An 18668-nucleotide genomic window follows, 5' to 3' on the forward strand; every position below is an offset into this window, starting at 1 on the left:
TACACCCGCAGAGCATCAGTAATAAACTTAACATTTTGTTACTGCACCAACACAAACTTGATCGCCACAGTGTCCAGGTTCGTCAACAGGCGCGGCAGAATGGCATGGGCACCAACAAGAACTTCATCATCACAATCACATGGATGAAAAGTATAGTAGTGTTTGTTGTGGAGTAGTGTGTGTTTGTATTAATGTCTTTGTATCTGTATGAAACACTAATAATTGAGATTAAATAGACTGAATTTGATTGGCTAACCAATCCAATTTTGTGTGTGTTAGTCTTTCCATAATTCTATAAAATATATAAAGCCGCACCCATTAGGTGACTACACAGTGTGATGGATAAATGATTGTGTGGGCGGGGCCGTACATCCAACTCACAGATACTGAGAAGGGAATTAAAGGTACAACTACTCTGTAGTGTGGGTTAGCTGAAATACTGATCAAAGTGGGCTTACATCCAAATCACTCATGCTGTGGGGGGATTTAAAGGTACAGCTACCGTGTGTATGGTGAGCCTGTTCTAAAACATACAGTCCTGTCATGGATGTCCCTTCTTTGTGCACTGTATTACTTTTGTTACATCATTCAATGAACATTAGCAGGTGATACAGGTGCAAAACATTAACATTAACCAAAACATTCTTTTTGAAAATGACTACTTTATTCATGTGCAATCTCAAGGTCAAGACACTGCCATTGATAAACTACAACCCTGCCCACCATGACATGGAATATATTTGCAATTACTGCATATCAAATATATTAAAAAAATTATTTATTACTGATACAGTACGTTTTGTTACATATTGTACAGGGCTTGTATGTAACCTTCACAATTATCAATGACAGAATGCTAAAATAACAATATGATCAATCTCATTAAAATCTAACATTAGTTCTGGCAACCACTGAACAAAGATATGAGGAGATCCCATTACCGGTCATCCAACCAATCAGAACGTACCGATCCAGAAAGTGACAGTCAGAATGTGTTTTCTAATTATGCAACCTCGAAAAGATTAACACAAGGTATTTTGGAATGACTATTATGGGTTGTGAACTGATTCCTTTAAAATAATTATCCATCCGTTGCTTCAATGGGATAAACATTTGAAACTAAGAGACTTTCCATAGACAGTGTGAAGGACTGTCATGCAATCTCGGCCATCTATTAGACATTCTAGAATTGTCTTTTGTCCAGTTTTAAAATGTTTAATCAAGAACTTTGTCAAAATATTTTTCAAAGCGCAGTATGGAATGAAATTAAAACTTTTAAAACTAGTGCCATAAAACATGAGAAAGCTGTTTTCTGACTGGCCCATGTCAACTTCCTGTTAGTCATTTCATTGGTCGGATGTCCTCTGGTCTTTGTGTAGCGGATGTGTAGCGGTCAGCAAGCCTGACCACCCGATCCTGTTAGTCATTTCATTGGTCGGATGTCCTCTGGTCTTTGTGTAGCGGATGTGTAGCGGTCAGCAAGCCTGACCACCCGATCCTGTTAGTCATTTCATTGGTCGGATGTCCTCTGGTCTTTGTGTTGCGGATGTGTAGCGGTCAGCAAGCCTGACCACCCGATCCTGTTAGTCATTTCATTGGTCGGATGTCCTCTGGTCTTTGTGTAGCGGATGTGTAGCGGTCAGCAAGCCTGACCACCCGATCCTGTTAGTCATTTCATTGGTCGGATGTCCTCTGGTCTTTGTGTAGCGGATGTGTAGCGGTCAGCAAGCCTGACCACCCGATCCTGTTAGTCATTTCATTGGTCGGATGTCCTCTGGTCTTTGTGTAGCGGATGTGTAGCGGTCAGCAAGCCTGACCACCCGATCCTGTTAGTCATTTCATTGGTCGGATGTCCTCTGGTCTTTGTGTAGCGGATGTGTAGCGGTCAGCAAGCCTGACCACCCGATCCTGTTAGTCATTTCATTGGTCGGATGTCCTCTGGTCTTTGTGTAGCGGATGTGTAGCGGTCAGCAAGCCTGACCACCCGATCCTGTTAGTCATTTCATTGGTCGGATGTCCTCTGGTCTTTGTGTAGCGGATGTGTAGCGGTCAGCAAGCCTGACCACCCGATCCTGTTAGTCATTTCATTGGTCGGATGTCCTCTGGTCTTTGTGTAGCGGATGTGTAGCGGTCAGCAAGCCTGACCACCCGATCCTGTTAGTCGCCTCTTACAGCAAGCATGAGTTACTGAAGACCTATTCTAACCCGGATCTCCATGGGTAAAAAACATTGGTCTGCCCACTCATTATTTTGGATACATTAGTATTACAAATTGTTACTGTAAATGTGTTTGCAAAAACAAACAAAAACAAACAATAATAGCAAATGCTAGACTGGAAAGATAATGGTTTCCTGCAGAAATATTCATTAGCTGTAGAGATTTGGCCAGGAACAAATGCTACTTGGGAAAATGGGAAAATCAGCTAGGATGTTCTATTCCATGGAAACAAATATTCAGTGTATATTGCCATGGGTTAAGGGACACAAAACTCAGGGATTTCCAGTTTAGATTTATTCATAAAGTAATATTTACTAAACGTGAGTTATTAAGAATGAAACTTATTGATAGCGATGAGTGTTCTATGGGTCATACTCACAAAGAAAATGTTTTCATGTTTATATCGAATGTCATGTTCTTAAGAATTTCTGGTCAGATTTCGGTATTTACTTGACTCATATCTTGCATAGAAAAATCCTTATAACTGACAACGAGCTCCTCTTTGGTACCTCTGATGTATTAATTAACCATTTGATTGTAGCTGCTAAAAGATTTATCTTTGTCCAGTGTATTAAGAATGAAAATGTTGACTTTGTTGTTTTTAAGAACACAATAAGAACTATCTATGATGTTGAATATCATATTGCACGTAGAAATAACGACTTCTCTGCCTTTAATAGAAAATGGGCTTTGTTTACTCAAACTGTAAAATAACTTATTCACTTGATGCTTGCAACATAATTTGATGTACCATAAATACCGCATCTTCTCAATTGTATACATAAATATGCCTTCATCTGTACCATGCTGTGGATTATGCCTTAGGCCTCCTCTGTACCACATCCTTTTGAGAAGTACCTGTATACATGAAGCTGTACTGTTTTTCGATTGCATATGTATCCTGTGTATATGACTGAATAAAAAAATTTTAAAAACACAAAAAAAACAAATGCTACTTGTTTGAGATGAAGTTCAAAATATTTCCATGGAAGTACATGATAGCAAACATGTTTTTAATAGAAGCCTTGTTGGGTGGTGAGCAGACTTCCCCATGGTGACACAGTACTTCAAAATGGCTGGGACATTAGGGTAGCCTCCATATCTTCAGAACGTCCTGGGCTTTACATGACAAGTGACACAGACATTTCACCTTGATGTAACAAACTTATGCTGGAACTCTGTTATGCTGACTGATGTCTGTCCCTTCTCATCATAGTCATACCACTCCTGTAACATACAGACACATCAAGTCATACCACTCCTATAACATAGACACATCAAGTCATACCACTCCTATAACATACAGACACATCAAGTCATACCACTCCTGTTACATACAGACACATCAAGTCATACTGCTCCTGTAACATACAGACACATCAAGTCATACCACTCCTATAACATACAGACACATCAAGTCATACCACTCCTGTAACATACAGACACATCAAGTCATACCACTCCTGAAACATAAAGACACATCAAGTCATACCGCTCCTATAACATACAGACACATCAAGTCATACCGCTCCTATAACATACAGACACATCAAGTCATACCGCTCCTATAACAAACAGACACATCAAGTCATACCGCTCCTGAAACATACAGACACATCAAGTCATACCACTCCTGTAACATACAGACACATCAAGTCATACCACTCCTGTAACATACAGACACATCAAGTCATACCACTCCTGAAACATACAGACACATCAAGTCATACCACTCCTGAAACATACAGACACATCAAGTCATACCGCTCCTATAACATACAGACACATCAAGTCATACCACTCCTGAAACATACAGACACATCAAGTCATACCACTCCTGAAACATAGACACATCAAGTCATACCATTCCTGAAACATACAGACACATCAAGTCATACCACTCCTGAAACATACAGACACATCAATTCATACCGCTCCTGAAACATACAGACACATCAAGTCATACCACTCCTGTAACATACAGACACATCAAGTCATACCACTCCTGAAACATACAGACAGATCAAGTCATACCACTCCTATAACATACAGACACATCAAGTCATACCACTCCTGAAACATACAGACACATCAAGTCATACCACTCCTGTAACATACAGACACATCAAGTCATACCACTCCTGTAACATACAGACACATCAAGTCATACCACTCCTGTAACATACAGACACATCAAGTCATACCACTCCTGTAACATACAGACACATCAAGTCATACCACTCCTGAAAAATACAGACACATCAAGTCATACCGCCTTATAACATACAGACACATCAAGCCATACCACTCCTGTAACATACAGACAAATCAAGTCATACCACTCCTATAACATACAGACACATCAAGTCATACCACTCCTGTAACATACAGACACATCAAGTCATACCACTCCTGTAACATACAGACACATCAAATCATACCACTCCTGAAAAATACAGACACATCAAGTCATACCGCTCCTATAACATACAGACACATCAAGTCATACCACTCCTGTAACATACAGACACATCAAGTCATACCGCTCCTGTAACATACAGACACATCAAGTCATACCGCTCCTGTAACATACAGACACATCAAGTCATACCACTCCTGTAACATAGAGACACATCAAGTACTACCACTCCTGTATCATACAGACACATCAAGTCATACCGCTCCTATAACATACAGACACATCAAGTCATACCACTCCTGTAACATACAGACAAATCAAGTCATACCACTCCTGAAAAATACAGACGAATCAAGTCATACCGCTCCTATAACATACAGACACATCAAGTCATACCACTCCTGTAACATACAGACAAATCAAGTCATACCACTCCTATAACATACAGACACATGAAGTCATACCATCCCTGTAACATAGAGACACATCAAGTCATACCACTCCTGTAACATACAGACACATCAAGTCATACCACTCCTGTAACATACAGACACATCAAGTCATACCACTCCTGTAACATACAGACACATCAAGTCATACCACTCCTGTAACATACAGAAACATCAAGTCATACCACTCCTGAAACATACAGACACATCAAGTCATACCGCTCCTGAAACATACAGACACATCAAGTCATACCACTCCTGTAACATACAGACACATCAAGTCATACCACTCCTGAAAAATACAGACACATCAAATCATACCACTCCTGAAACATACAGACACATCAAGTCATACCACTCCTGTAACATACAGACACATCAAGTCATACCGCTCCTGTAACATACAGACACATCAAGTCATACCACTCCTGTAACATACAGACACATCAAGTCATACCGCTCCTGTAACATACAGACACATCAAGTCATACCACTCCTGTAACATAGAGACACATCAAGTACTACCACTCCTGTATCATACAGACACATCAAGTCATACCGCTCCTATAACATACAGACACATCAAGTCATACCACTCCTGTAACATACAGACAAATCAAGTCATACCACTCCTGAAAAATACAGACGAATCAAGTCATACCGCTCCTATAACATACAGACACATCAAGTCATACCACTCCTGTAACATACAGACAAATCAAGTCATACCACTCCTATAACATACAGACACATGAAGTCATACCATCCCTGTAACATAGAGACACTTCAAGTCATACCACTCCTGTAACATACAGACACATCAAGTCATACCACTCCTGTAACATACAGACACATCAAGTCATACCACTCCTGTAACATACAGACACATCAAGTCATACCACTCCTGTAACATACAGAAACATCAAGTCATACCACTCCTGAAACACACAGACACATCAAGTCATACCGCTCCTGAAACATACAGACACATCAAGTCATACCACTCCTGTAACATACAGACACATCAAGTCATACCACTCCTGAAAAATACAGACACATCAAATCATACCACTCCTGAAACATACAGACACATCAAGTCATACCACTCCTGTAACATACAGACACATCAAGTCATACCGCTCCTGTAACATACAGACACATCAAGTCATACCACTCCTGTAACATACAGACACATCAAGTCATACCACTCCTGTAACATACAGACACATCAAGTCATACCGCTCCTATAACATACAGACACATCAAGTCATACCACTCCTGTAACATACAGACAAATCAAGTCATACCACTCCTATAACATACAGACACATGAAGTCATACCATCCCTGTAACATACAGACACATCAAGTCATACCACTCCTGTAACATACAGACACATCAAGTCATACCACTCCTGTAACATACAGACACATCAAGTCATACCACTCCTGTAACATACAGACACATCAAGTCATACCACTCCTGTAACATACAGAAACATCAAGTCATACCACTCCTGAAACATACAGACACATCAAGTCATACCGCTCCTGAAACATACAGACACATCAAGTCATACCACTCCTGTAACATACAGACACATCAAGTCATACCACTCCTGAAAAATACAGACACATCAAATCATACCACTCCTGAAAAATACAGACACATCAAGTCATACCACTCCTGAAACATACAGACACATCAAGTCATACCACTCCTGTAACATACAGACACATCAAGTCATACCGCTCCTGTAACATACAGACACATCAAGTCATACCACTCCTGTAACATACAGACACATCAAGTCATACCACTCCTGTAACATACAGACACATCAAGTCATACCACTCCTGTAACATACAGACACATCAAGTCATACCGCTCCTATAACATACAGACACATCAAGTCATACCACTCCTGTAACATACAGACAAATCAAGTCATACCACTCCTGTAACATACAGACAAATCAAGTCATACCACTCCTGTAACATACAGACACATCAAGTCATACCACTCCTGAAACATACAGACACATCAAGTCATACCACTCCTGAAAAATACAGACACATCAAGTCATACCACTCCTGAAAAATACAGACAAATCAAGTCCTACCACTCCTGTAACATACAGAAACATCAAGTCATACCACCCCTGTAACATACAGACACATCAAATCATACCACTCCTGTAACATACAGACACATTAAGTCATACCACTCCTGTAACATTAAGTAATACCACTCCTATCTAAGAACACTGCTGTACTCACCCTCTTCCCCTGGTTGATGTCTGAGGACATTGCTGTACTCACCTTCTCCCCAGTTGAGGACATTGCTGTACTCACCTTCTCCCCAGGTTGAGGACATTGCTGTACTCTCCTTCTCCCCAGTTGAGGACATTGCTGTACTCTCCTTCTCCCCAGTTGAGGACATTGCTGTACTCACCTTCTCCCCAGGTTGATGTCTGAGGACATTGCTGTACTCACCTTCTGCCCAGTTGAGGACACTGCTGTATTCACCTTCTCCCCAGGTTGATGTCTGAGGACATTGCTGTACTCTCCTTCTCCCCAGTTGAGGACATTGCTGTACTCACCTTCTCCCCAGTTGAGGACACTGCTGTACTCACCTTCTCCCCAGGTTGATGTCTGAGGACATTGCTGTACTCACCCTCTTCCCCAGATTGATGTCTGAGGACATTGCTGTACTCACCTTCTCCCCAGTTGAGGACATTGCTGTACTCACCTTCTCCCCAGTTGAGGACATTGCTGTACTCACCCTCTTCCCCAGATTGATGTCTGAGGACATTGCTGTACTCACCCTCTTCCCCAGGTTGATGTCTGAGGACATTGCTGTACTCACCTTCTCCCCAGTTGAGGACATTGCTGTACTCACCCTCTTCCCCAGGTTGATGTCTGAGGACATTGCTGTACTCACCTTCTCCCCAGTTGAGGACATTGCTGTACTCACCCTCTTCCCCAGATTGATGTCTGAGGACATTGCTGTACTCACCTTCTCCCCAGTTGAGGACACTGCTGTACTCACCTTCTCCCCAGGTTGATGTCTGAGGACATTGCTGTACTCACCTTCTCCCCAGTTGAGGACATTGCTGTACTCACCTTCTCCCCAGTTGAGGACACTGCTGTACTCACCTTCTCCCCAGGTTGATGTCTGAGGACATTGCTGTACTCACCCTCTTCCCCAGATTGATGTCTGAGGACATTGCTGTACTCACCTTCTCCCCAGTTGAGGACATTGCTGTACTCACCCTCTTCCCCAGATTGATGTCTGAGGACAGTGCTGTACTCACCTTCTCCCCAGTTGAGGACATTGCTGTACTCACCTTCTCCCCAGGTTGATGTCTGAGGACATTGCTGTACTCTCCTCCCCAGTTGATGACATTGCTGTACTCTCCTTCTCCCCAGTTGAGGACATTGCTGTACTCACCTTCTCCCCCAGGTTGATGTCTGAGGACATTGCTGTACTCACCTTCTATCCAGGTTAATGTCTGAGGACATTGCTGTACTCACCTTCTCCCCAGTTGAGGACATTGCTGTACTCACCCTCTTCCCCAGATTGATGTCTGAGGACATTGCTGTACTCACCTTCTCCCCAGTTGAGGACATTGCTGTACTCACCTTCTCCCCAGGTTGATGTCTGAGGACATTGCTGTACTCTCCTCCCCAGTTGATGACATTGCTGTACTCTCCTTCTCCCCAGTTGAGGACATTGCTGTACTCACCTTCTACCCAGGTTGATGTCTGAGGACACTGCTGTACTCTCCTTCTCCCCAGTTGAGGACATTGCTGTACTCACCTTCTACCCAGGTTGATGTCTGAGGACATTGCTGTACTCTCCTTCTCCCCAGTTGAGGACATTGCTGTACTCACCTTCTCCCCAGTTGAGGACATTGCTGTACTCTCCTTCTCCCCAGTTGAGGACATTGCTGTACTCTCCTTCTCCCCAGTTGAGGACATTGCTGTACTCACCTTCTACCCAGGTTGATGTCTGAGGACATTGCTGTACTCTCCTTCTCCCCAGTTGAGGACATTGCTGTACTCTCCTTCTCCCCAGGTTGATGTCTGAGGACATTGCTGTACTCACCTTCTCCCCAGTTGAGGACATTGCTGTACTCACCTTCTCCCCAGTTGAGGACATTGCTGTACTCTCCTTCTCCCCAGTTGAGGACATTGCTGTACTCTCCTTCTCCCCAGGTTGATGTCTGAGGACATTGCTGTACTCTCCTTCTCCCCAGTTGAGGACATTGCTGTACTCACCTTCTCCCCAGTTGAGGACATTGCTGTACTCTCCTTCTCCCCAGTTGAGGACATTGCTGTACTCTCCTTCTCCCCAGTTGAGGACATTGCTGTACTCACCTTCTACCCAGGTTGATGTCTGAGGACATTGCTGTACTCTCCTTCTCCCCAGTTGAGGACATTGCTGTACTCACCTTCTCCCCAGTTGAGGACACTGCTGTACTCACCTTCTCCCCCAGGTTGATGTCTGAGAACACAGTGCTAGTTTCTTCCCCTTCAACACTCCATCCAACCTGCAAGAAGACAATATGTGCATAAATATAAAGTGACATCCATTATTCTGCTGTCAGAACATTCATAAACATACGACACTGATCACATGTCTCACAGCTTTCAAATCTCTTAGTGTCAACTATTTCATATTTGACATTGCAGTATTTTAATGAAGGAAAATATCATAAAATGGAAACGTAGCTTTGTGGCTAACCTGGTTCATATGCATTCACAAGGCTGCTTGCTTACCCAAGGTGAGTATAATCTATTGGCTCCACACCCAGGTAGTCAAAGGTCACCAAAGTCCTTGCTTACCCTAGGTGAGAAATCTATTGGCTCCACACCCCGGCAGTCGAAGGTCATCAAGGTGCTTGCTAACCGTAGATGAGAAATCTATTGGCTCCACACCAAGGTAGTCGAAGGTCACCAAGGTGCTTGCTTACCCTAGGTGAGAAATCTATTGGCTCCACGCCCCGGCAGTCGAAGGTCACAACAGACTTGAACTTGCCAGCATCAGCCACTGTGTATGAACTCAGCGTCTCTTTCAGTATGTCTGGAAACATCATAGGGAAGCAGTTTGAAAAAGAACATATTTCTGATGCACCCAAAGCGGAACAACTGAAACAGTTTCAGAATATGACACTTCATACAGAGGGCAATTTAGCTAGTAGCAGGATCATCATCACCCATGTTGATATTCAAATGCAAGCCACACTGATTTACCTTCCCGCATGTTTCCCTATATTTATATGAACGTGTTAAACATACAGTATAACCATGTTAACTGGGCAGCTTGGACCATCTGACACACATGCAGATGAACAAAAAATGAAGGGTGACATATTTATATTATCATACAGTAAAACAGAGAAGAGGGCTCAGTTGCTCATCTGGCTCAGGCAAAACTACAGTCACCTGAAAATTAAACAGTTTGTGTTGTGGGGAAACATCCTAGACAACATAACAGAACATACTCCCATCTATATTTTTTGTGGTCGTTTTCTGGTTTCAAAATTTCAGCTGGTTAAGAAAATTGTAAGCAAGTTTACAGTTTTAAAAAATCAATTAACTTTTTATGTTCAATAGAAATCGAGAAAAATTGGTGGGGGTTAATTCATCTGCTTTCACTTTTAGAGATACTTACTGCATTTTTTTCGGTTCATTTAGGTATGAATTTAAAAACCGAAGTGCAAACTTTTGTAAGAATCCACTATGCAGATTCATACAATTTGCACATTGGCTTTTCGATTCAAACCTCAATAAACCGAAAAAAATATACAATCAATGCTTATAATTAAATTCGACACCGAAAACAGGTTTTATCTACAATAGTTTAACCAAAAACAGTTGTATATGTCAAAGCAGACAAAAATGACGAGATTGATAAAAATTCCAGGTGTAGGAATACATGCTGTGGTGTGATATGAATCAGGTGATTGTTAAATTTCTGCACATAACTTGACACACCTACAAAGTCAGCAGCCAGTCAACTGGGAGTAGGTTTAAAACAATGTTCACAGGACCTGTCCACTATGGTAGGAGGCGAGAAGAACTGCAACAGTCAGGATGTAACAAAACCGAAACAAATATGTCCAGGAAAAGGCGGCTGTTTCAAATGACATGGTCAGTTACAAACAGATTCAAACGTTAGTTCCCTGAGAACAGGAAGACCCAGTTGGAAAAATGCTAGTTAGAAATGAAAGTTGTGGAACCGAGGCGAGTTGGAAAAAAACAGGCGAGCGATCCTGATGGTTTGCTGTTTCATTCCTTCTCGGCCTTCGGTCTCAACAGGTTGTTTGGACAATGAATATGCTGGAATTTCACTAAAATGTCCTGTGCATGACAATACACGTGAGCAGATAGGGAATTCCCTCGACTGTAATATTGAGATTCCCCGACATTCCATAGTAATAAAAGTAGTCTGCCTCGGTGGGCGTGGCTGAATTTTTTACATTCATTAAGAAATAATTGCAATAACATGTGACCAATTCAGCAAATCGGAATGCAGGAATTTCAATTAACACAACGAAAATTTAATTACTGAAGATACAACAAGAAAACAGCATTATCACTACCCCATCATGAGTGAGTGAACAATGTTCCAGTTATATCACGGCATGTCAGCTTTATGTGGTAGGAAAGCTTAAAGTGATGCAGGTCTCAGACGTTAACCACTTCGGGGAAACCCACGAGCACAGGTATGGTGCTGACAAACCTAGAAACATAATCGGGGCGGACCGGGATTCGAACCCACAATCATAGGTTTCTGGCATGCCCAAGGGACGCAACTCTGCACAGAGAATTGCGGTGCCTTAGACGACTCAGCCACCTGTGCCCCCTAATGAACAATGAATACCTTTATGCTTAGTAGAAAGACTCTTAAGATCATCCAAACTGCTTCCATGGAAACAAGAAATTAAAAAATTACAAATTAAATAATATAAAAAGTCATAGTTGAGCAAGTGATCAATGCACATGTATAGTTTCATGCAAAAATATTCATTAGTTTTAGAGTCATGGTTTTGAAACAAAGTCTAGAGTTGTTTGAGACTATGTCCAATTTTTTTCTCCATAGAAACGTAACAAAAGAAAATTTGAGAAAAAATTCAAAATGGCAATAGGCACCAGTTAAGCTGATGAGCAATGCATATGCCAAGTTTCACTGAAACATGTTGAACGTTTTCAAGTCATTGCCTGGAAACAAACCCCACCCTTGTTTGAGACTAAGGTGAAATTATTTCCATGGAAACAAACAGAAAAATACTAAATTTCAAAATAGCAAAAGGCACCAATTAAGCTGATGAGCAATGCATATGCCAGGTTTCACTGAAAAATACTGAATGGTTTTGGTTTTGAGTTATGGCTCAGATTAGGATGGGAACGCCAACGGGAACTGGGCTAAAAAAAAATATGTCTCCCACCCTTTTTGGGGTTGGGGAACAAAATTTGACATTAATAAAGAAAAGAAGTCCCTTGTCTGGAATAAATAATTAATGGCACCAATTTTCGAATTCAGTCTTGAAAAGTATCTCTTAGTAAGATAACCTTGCAAAGTTTTGTTCATGTAACTTCAGTACTCTCTTAGAACACGTGAACACTTGTGCCCATTGCACACCCGATGAACCAACAAGGATCAATTTGTAAATGTGTAAAAAAATAATGCAGCACCAATTTTCAAACTCAGTCTTAACAAGAATCTCTAAGATAAGCATGCAAACTTTCATTCATGTAACTCGAGTAGTTTCTGAAGAAACTTGTAGAAAAGAAGGAGCAAGGGCCATAACTCTGTAAAAACTGAATTCAAGACATCACTTTTCAACCTCACTTTAGACCATGACCAGTAACATCAGTGTGTAAAATTATATTTCTCTAACTTTTCACAACAGAACTTATATTTCATCCTCATAAAATAGAAGGCCTACATTTATTTATCAGAACAAGGAATCTCCACCAAATTAATTTCTAAAAAAATATTTGTCAAAGTAACATATTTTCTTGACTATAGTGGAGTATAGTTGATGTGAGTGGGTTATTATCAACGCCCTATCTGCCAGGTATTGGGGATGAAGAGTCCCCTGTCTGACTGCCTGTGTTGATATGGATGGGTTATTATCAGCGCCCTATCTGCCAGGTATTGGGGATGGAGAGTCCCCTGTCTGACTGCCAGTGTTGATATGGATGGGTTATTATCAGCGCCCTATCTGCCAGGTATTGGGGATGTACAGTGCCCTGTCTGACTGCCTGTATTGATGTGGATGGGTTATTATCAGCACCCTATCTGCCAGGTATTGGAGATGTACAGTGCCCTGTCTAACTGCCTGACTGGGGATGTACAGTGCCCTGTCTGACTGCCAGTGTTGATATGGATCGGTTATTATCAGCACCCTATCTCCTGGGTATTGGAGATGTACAGTGCCCTGTCTGACTGCCAGTGTTGATGTGGATGGGTTATTATCAGCACCCTATCTGCCAGGTATTGGAGATGTAGTCCCCTGTCTGACTACCTGTGTTGATATGGATGGGTTTTTATCAGCGCCCTATCTGCCAGGTATTGGAGATGTACAGTGCCCTGTCTGACTGCCAGTGTTGATATGGATGGGTTATTATCAGCGCCCTATCTGCCAGGTATTGGGGATGAAGAGTCCCCTGTCTGACTGTCAGTGTTGATGTGGATTGGTTATTATCAGCGCCCTATCTGCCAGGTATTGGGGATGAAGAGTCCCCTGTCTGACTGTCAGTGTTGTTGTGGATGGGTTATTATCAGCGCCCTATCTGCCAGGTATTGGGGATGAAGAGTCCCCTGTCTGACTGTCAGTGTTGATGTGGATTGGTTATTATCAGCGCCCTATCTGCCAGGTATTGGGGATGAAGAGTCCCCTGTCTGACTGTCAGTGTTGTTGTGGATGGGTTATTATCAGCGCCCTATCTGCCAGGTATTGGGGATGAAGAGTCCCCTGTCTGACTGTCAGTGTTGATGTGGATTGGTTATTATCAGCGCCCTATCTGCCAGGTATTGGGGATGAAGAGTCCCCTGTCTGACTGTCAGTGTTGTTGTGGATGGGTTATTATCAGCGCCCTATCTGCCAGGTATTGGGGATGAAGAGTCCCCTGTCTGACTGCCTGTGTTGATGTGGATGGGTTATTATCAGCACCCTATCTCCCGGGTATTGGAGATGTAGTCCCCTGTCTGACTGCCTGTGTTGATGTGGATGGGTTATTATCAGCGCCCTATCTGCCAGGTATTGGAGATGCACAGTGCCCTGTCTGACTGCCAGTGTTGATATGGATGGGTTATTATCAGCGCCCTATCTGCCAGGTATTGGGGATGTACAGTGCCCTGTCTGACTGTCAGTGTTGATGTGGTTGGGTTTTTATCAGAACCCTATCTGCCAGGTATTGGAGATGTACAGTGCCCTGTCTGACTGCCAGTGTTGATATGGATGGGTTATTATCAGCACCCTATCTGCCAGGTATTGGAGATGTACAGTGCCCTGTCTGACTGCCAGTGTTGATGTGGATGGGTTTTTATCAGCACCCTATCTGCCAGGTATTGGAGATGTACAGTGCCCTGTCTGACTGCCAGTGTTGATGTGGATGGGTTTTTATCAGCACCCTATCTGCCAGGTATTGGAGATGTAGAGTCCCCTGTCTGACTGCCAGTGTTGATGTGGATGGGTTTTTATCAGCACCCTATCTGCCAGGTATTGGAGATGTAGAGTCCCCTGTCTGACTGCCAGTGTTGATGTGGATGGGTCCTGAATTTCAGAGAACAGTCAACTACAAAGGCACATACATGTTTGAGGTACAATCTTCAAACAGGAGAATATTGTACATCCCCAAATTGAACGCAAATAATAAAAATAGTATCCAATCACTGTTGTCACAAAACTTACCTATGGAATTTTCTCTCTTGCATAACTTGCACTTGAGGACAACACTAGCTGAGCCCCGGCCTCCTGTGAGAGGGGAGCTATCCTGTAACATGCACACACACACCTGTAGTCAACAGCTGACAGCACACTGCACTACATGTCTCACCTATAGTCAACAGCTGACACCACAGTGCACTACATGTCTCACCTGTAGTCAACAGCTGACACCACAGTGCACTACATGTCTCACCTATAGTCAATAGCTGACAGCATACTGCACTACATGTCTCACCTATAGTCAATAGCTGACACCACAGTGCACTACATGTCTCACCTATAGTCAATAGCTGACACCACAGTGCACTACATGTCTCACCTATAGTCAACAGCTGACACCACAGTGCACTACATGTCTCACCTATAGTCAACAGCTGACAACATACTGCACTACATGTCTCACCTGTAGTCAACAGCTGACAGCATACTGCACTACATATCTCACCTATAGTCAATAGCTGACACCACAGTGCACTACATGTCTCACCTATAGTCAACAGCTGACAACATACTGCACTACATGTCTCACCTGTAGTCAACAGCTGACAGCATACTGCACTACATGTCTCACCTATAGTCAACAGCTGACAGCATACTGCACTACATGTCTCACCTGTAGTCAATAGCTGACACCACAGTACATATCTCACCTATAGTCAACAGCTGACACCACAGTACACTACATATCTCACCTATAGTCAACAGCTGACAGCACACTGCACTTCATATCTTACCTATAATCAACAGCTGACAGCATACTGCACTATAGGTCTCACCTGTAGTCAACAGCTGACAGCATTCTGCACTACATGTCTCACCTGTAGTCAACAGCTGACAGCATTCTGCACTACATGTCTTACCTGTAGTCAACAGCTGACAGCATACTGCACTACATATCTCACCTATAGTCAATAGCTGACACCACAGTACAGTACATATCTCACCTATAGTCAACATCTGACACCACAGTACACTACATATCTCACCTATAGTCAACAGCTGACAGCACACTGCACTTCATATCTTACCTATAATCAACAGCTGACAGCATACTGCATTATAGGTCTCACCTGTAGTCAACAGCTGACAGCATTCTGCACTATATGTCTTACCTGTAGTCAATAGCTGACAGCATACTGCACTACATATCTCACCTATAGTCAATAGCTGACACCACAGGGCACTACATATTTCACCTATAGTCAACAGCTGACAGCATCCTGCACTACATGTCTTACCTGTAGTCACCAGCTGACAGCATACTGCACTACATATCTCACCTATAGTCAATAGCTGACACCACAGTGCACTACATGTCTCACCTATAGTCAACAGCTGACAGCATTCTGCACCACATGTCTCACCTGTAGTCAACAGCTGACAGCATACTGCACTAGATATCTCACCTTGAAGACACTGATTTTAGCAGCAATGATTCTCAGGTGACCACATTTCTGTCATGAGAATCTGGCCTATACTCACAGTCAAGGTGCAGTAGATAAAGTCTGGAGTCTCTTCCCCACAGTTATGACACCGAAGCTGGAGAACAAAGATGGAAAGTTAGTAATTACTGCATGTTAATGCATCTTACACTGGATTATCCAGAGTATTATATCCAGTGTTCAGAAAAGCTGCCTGCCCACTAGCCAAATGTGAGGGAATTTAAAAATGTGCTAGTAGTATTTCTGAAAAGCTGGCCCAATGACCTAGTTGAAATTTCTAGTCAATACTTATTTATTTCAACGAAAATCATCAAGTCAGGTAAGACGTTATTCATTTCCAATTCTGTTGAAATTTTGTTTTCATTTCATAGTTTATCAGAAACCCAGGCAAAGTAGTAAACTGGGTGTTTTCCTGTACACTGATTAGGACTTATATACATGTACATGCATTACTACCAATGGGTGTGAAAGTCTAAGATTAGAACCACCACAAATGTCAGACAAACATATAGTACAAAGCAGCCAATCAACTTTGCCGTGTTTTAGCGTAATAGTCTCAAAACACACAAGATACATTCAAGTTAAGTGATAGTCACTTGCTTGATAACGGTGTTAGAACCTAAACCGAAATGTCGCTCTTAATTGTAATAAAGAAGTTGTTCATCCATAAATTCTTATCCTTACTTAGTACTCCAACTTCTAAATGACTATCGAAGAAGTTATATCTCCATTGTATTCTGATAAATACCCTTCATGTGTACCAGGTTGCATATTCATATGTACATTGATGCGTGTGTAAATAGGCAAAAATTGGGCCAAAATGACTTTAAAAAACTAGCATCTAGGCATTGTTGCTCACAAGGTACATGTATTTAATATTTAGCTAAGAATTCGACATAGTGAAGTCTTTATCATGAACATTATGTTCGTGTAAATTATTAGTTTTTATTTCACCTTATCCACACAATCAGAATCCCAAAACGATTTTCCTGTGGGAATATCTAACTGTTAGAGTTGGCGTTATTTCAATAAATGTCATCAAATGGGCATCCCAAATCTGCTTGTTTGTTCATACTGAAGATTACACAAGCAACCTATGTTATGTAAGTAACAAAATAAAGCCTTTCCCTATCAATAACCTCGCAATCCTTCCACACTCGCTTGTGTAAACCAAATGACAGCTGCTTTATTGAAGGTGCTAACTCAAATTGACTCTTGGCACTTTACCAGGGTACGATTGAAAAGTAAACATGAAAATGTGTTTCAGTTGTTCATTTTCAACACATTTAATTCTGATTTTAATACTGGAAACCAAATGTGATTTCAACTCAGTTATCATGTCATTCATTAGTGCTCCATTAATGCTCATAACAAACTCGCTGGTTTTCTTATCCGTCGCACAACTGTGAACTGTGCGATACACAACACTGATAATTGGTCCAGAATTTTTGAGAAATGTAGATTTGGCTTCTCACATCTGACCATCGAGTAAAACAACCTTAAACAAAAAGTTTCAAACCTCATGAGTGACTGTTCCGATGATAATAATGAGGAATTAGTTTTGGCACAAAGTTCTGCAAGTTTACTGCATTCAGACCTCCTGTGTATGTTATTGTTTTCATGAACTTTATTTCTTGGAGTCTAAAACATCTGAAGCCAGTTTTAAAAGATTTTAGCTTTCGACTTTTGTCATTTCTTTAGACAAATACAACAGTACGTCAAGCGTTCTGGGTTTTTTCATAATAGCGCTATATAAGCCGCGCCATGTAAACTGAATTTATACTCGGCAATATTGCTGCAATAAACTTTCTATTCTGCTTTTATTTTGTGGCTATACCCATTATCTACAGATTGATGCGCGCACGAAAACTGTGAACGTCAACTAAGTTACCTTCAAATACCATCGGAAATCCTCATCAACGGCTTTCACGTTTGTGACATTTTCAAGCTGTGCGCTGATCTGGAGGGAAATTTTCTGTTGAAGAAGAGTACAAACTTTAAACGTCAGAAAACTGAATTTTAGTGAGTTGTTGGAATATAATTGTTGGCTCAGTTTTGTCAGCATGACACTTACCACCATCTTGAATATGTGCCCCCATGCGATAAGGGGAGACAACTCGAACAGTGATGTCACTTAATTCAAGTGCAGAGCTGTTGTTTGACGTCATCACAAGA

At 41.9% G+C, this 18668-nt stretch overlaps 1 protein-coding gene and 1 long non-coding RNA gene across 2 annotated transcripts; both read right to left on the reverse strand.

The window, feature by feature from the left end:
* Window positions 1-642: 642 nt before the first annotated feature.
* Window positions 643-18621, reverse strand: LOC124118789 (CXXC motif containing zinc binding protein-like). Its single transcript, XM_046481071.2, has 7 exons — window positions 18568-18621; window positions 18385-18468; window positions 16534-16590; window positions 15016-15097; window positions 10066-10175; window positions 9577-9642; window positions 643-3445 (listed from the first exon to the last, which is right to left on the reverse strand). Exons 1-7 carry the CDS (start codon window positions 18571-18573, stop codon window positions 3365-3367), a joined length of 486 nt encoding a protein of 161 aa, XP_046337027.1. The 5' UTR covers window positions 18574-18621; the 3' UTR covers window positions 643-3364.
* LOC125382039 lies at window positions 6873-9570 on the reverse strand. Its single transcript, XR_007222179.1, has 3 exons — window positions 8657-9570; window positions 8106-8179; window positions 6873-7838 (listed from the first exon to the last, which is right to left on the reverse strand). It is a non-coding gene; the product is annotated as an uncharacterized LOC125382039 (long non-coding RNA).
* Window positions 18622-18668: the final 47 nt, after the last annotated feature.

This window comes from Haliotis rufescens, unplaced genomic scaffold (genome assembly GCF_023055435.1).
Source record: "Haliotis rufescens isolate VD_foot unplaced genomic scaffold, xgHalRufe1.0.p SCAF_2, whole genome shotgun sequence".
In the NCBI taxonomy this organism is placed as follows: domain Eukaryota; kingdom Metazoa; phylum Mollusca; class Gastropoda; order Lepetellida; family Haliotidae; genus Haliotis; species Haliotis rufescens.

What these genes read in the sequence shown, in the direction of transcription:
- LOC124118789 (XM_046481071.2), bottom strand. An exon ending in ATTTCCGATGGTATTTGAAG is followed by an intron (nt 16,591 to 18,384) that starts GTAACTTAGTTG and finishes TTTGTTCTCCAG; the next exon opens with CTTCGGTGTCATAACTGTGG. An exon ending in TTATCTACTGCACCTTGACT is followed by an intron (nt 15,098 to 16,533) that starts GTGAGTATAGGC and finishes TGCATGTTACAG; the next exon opens with GATAGCTCCCCTCTCACAGG.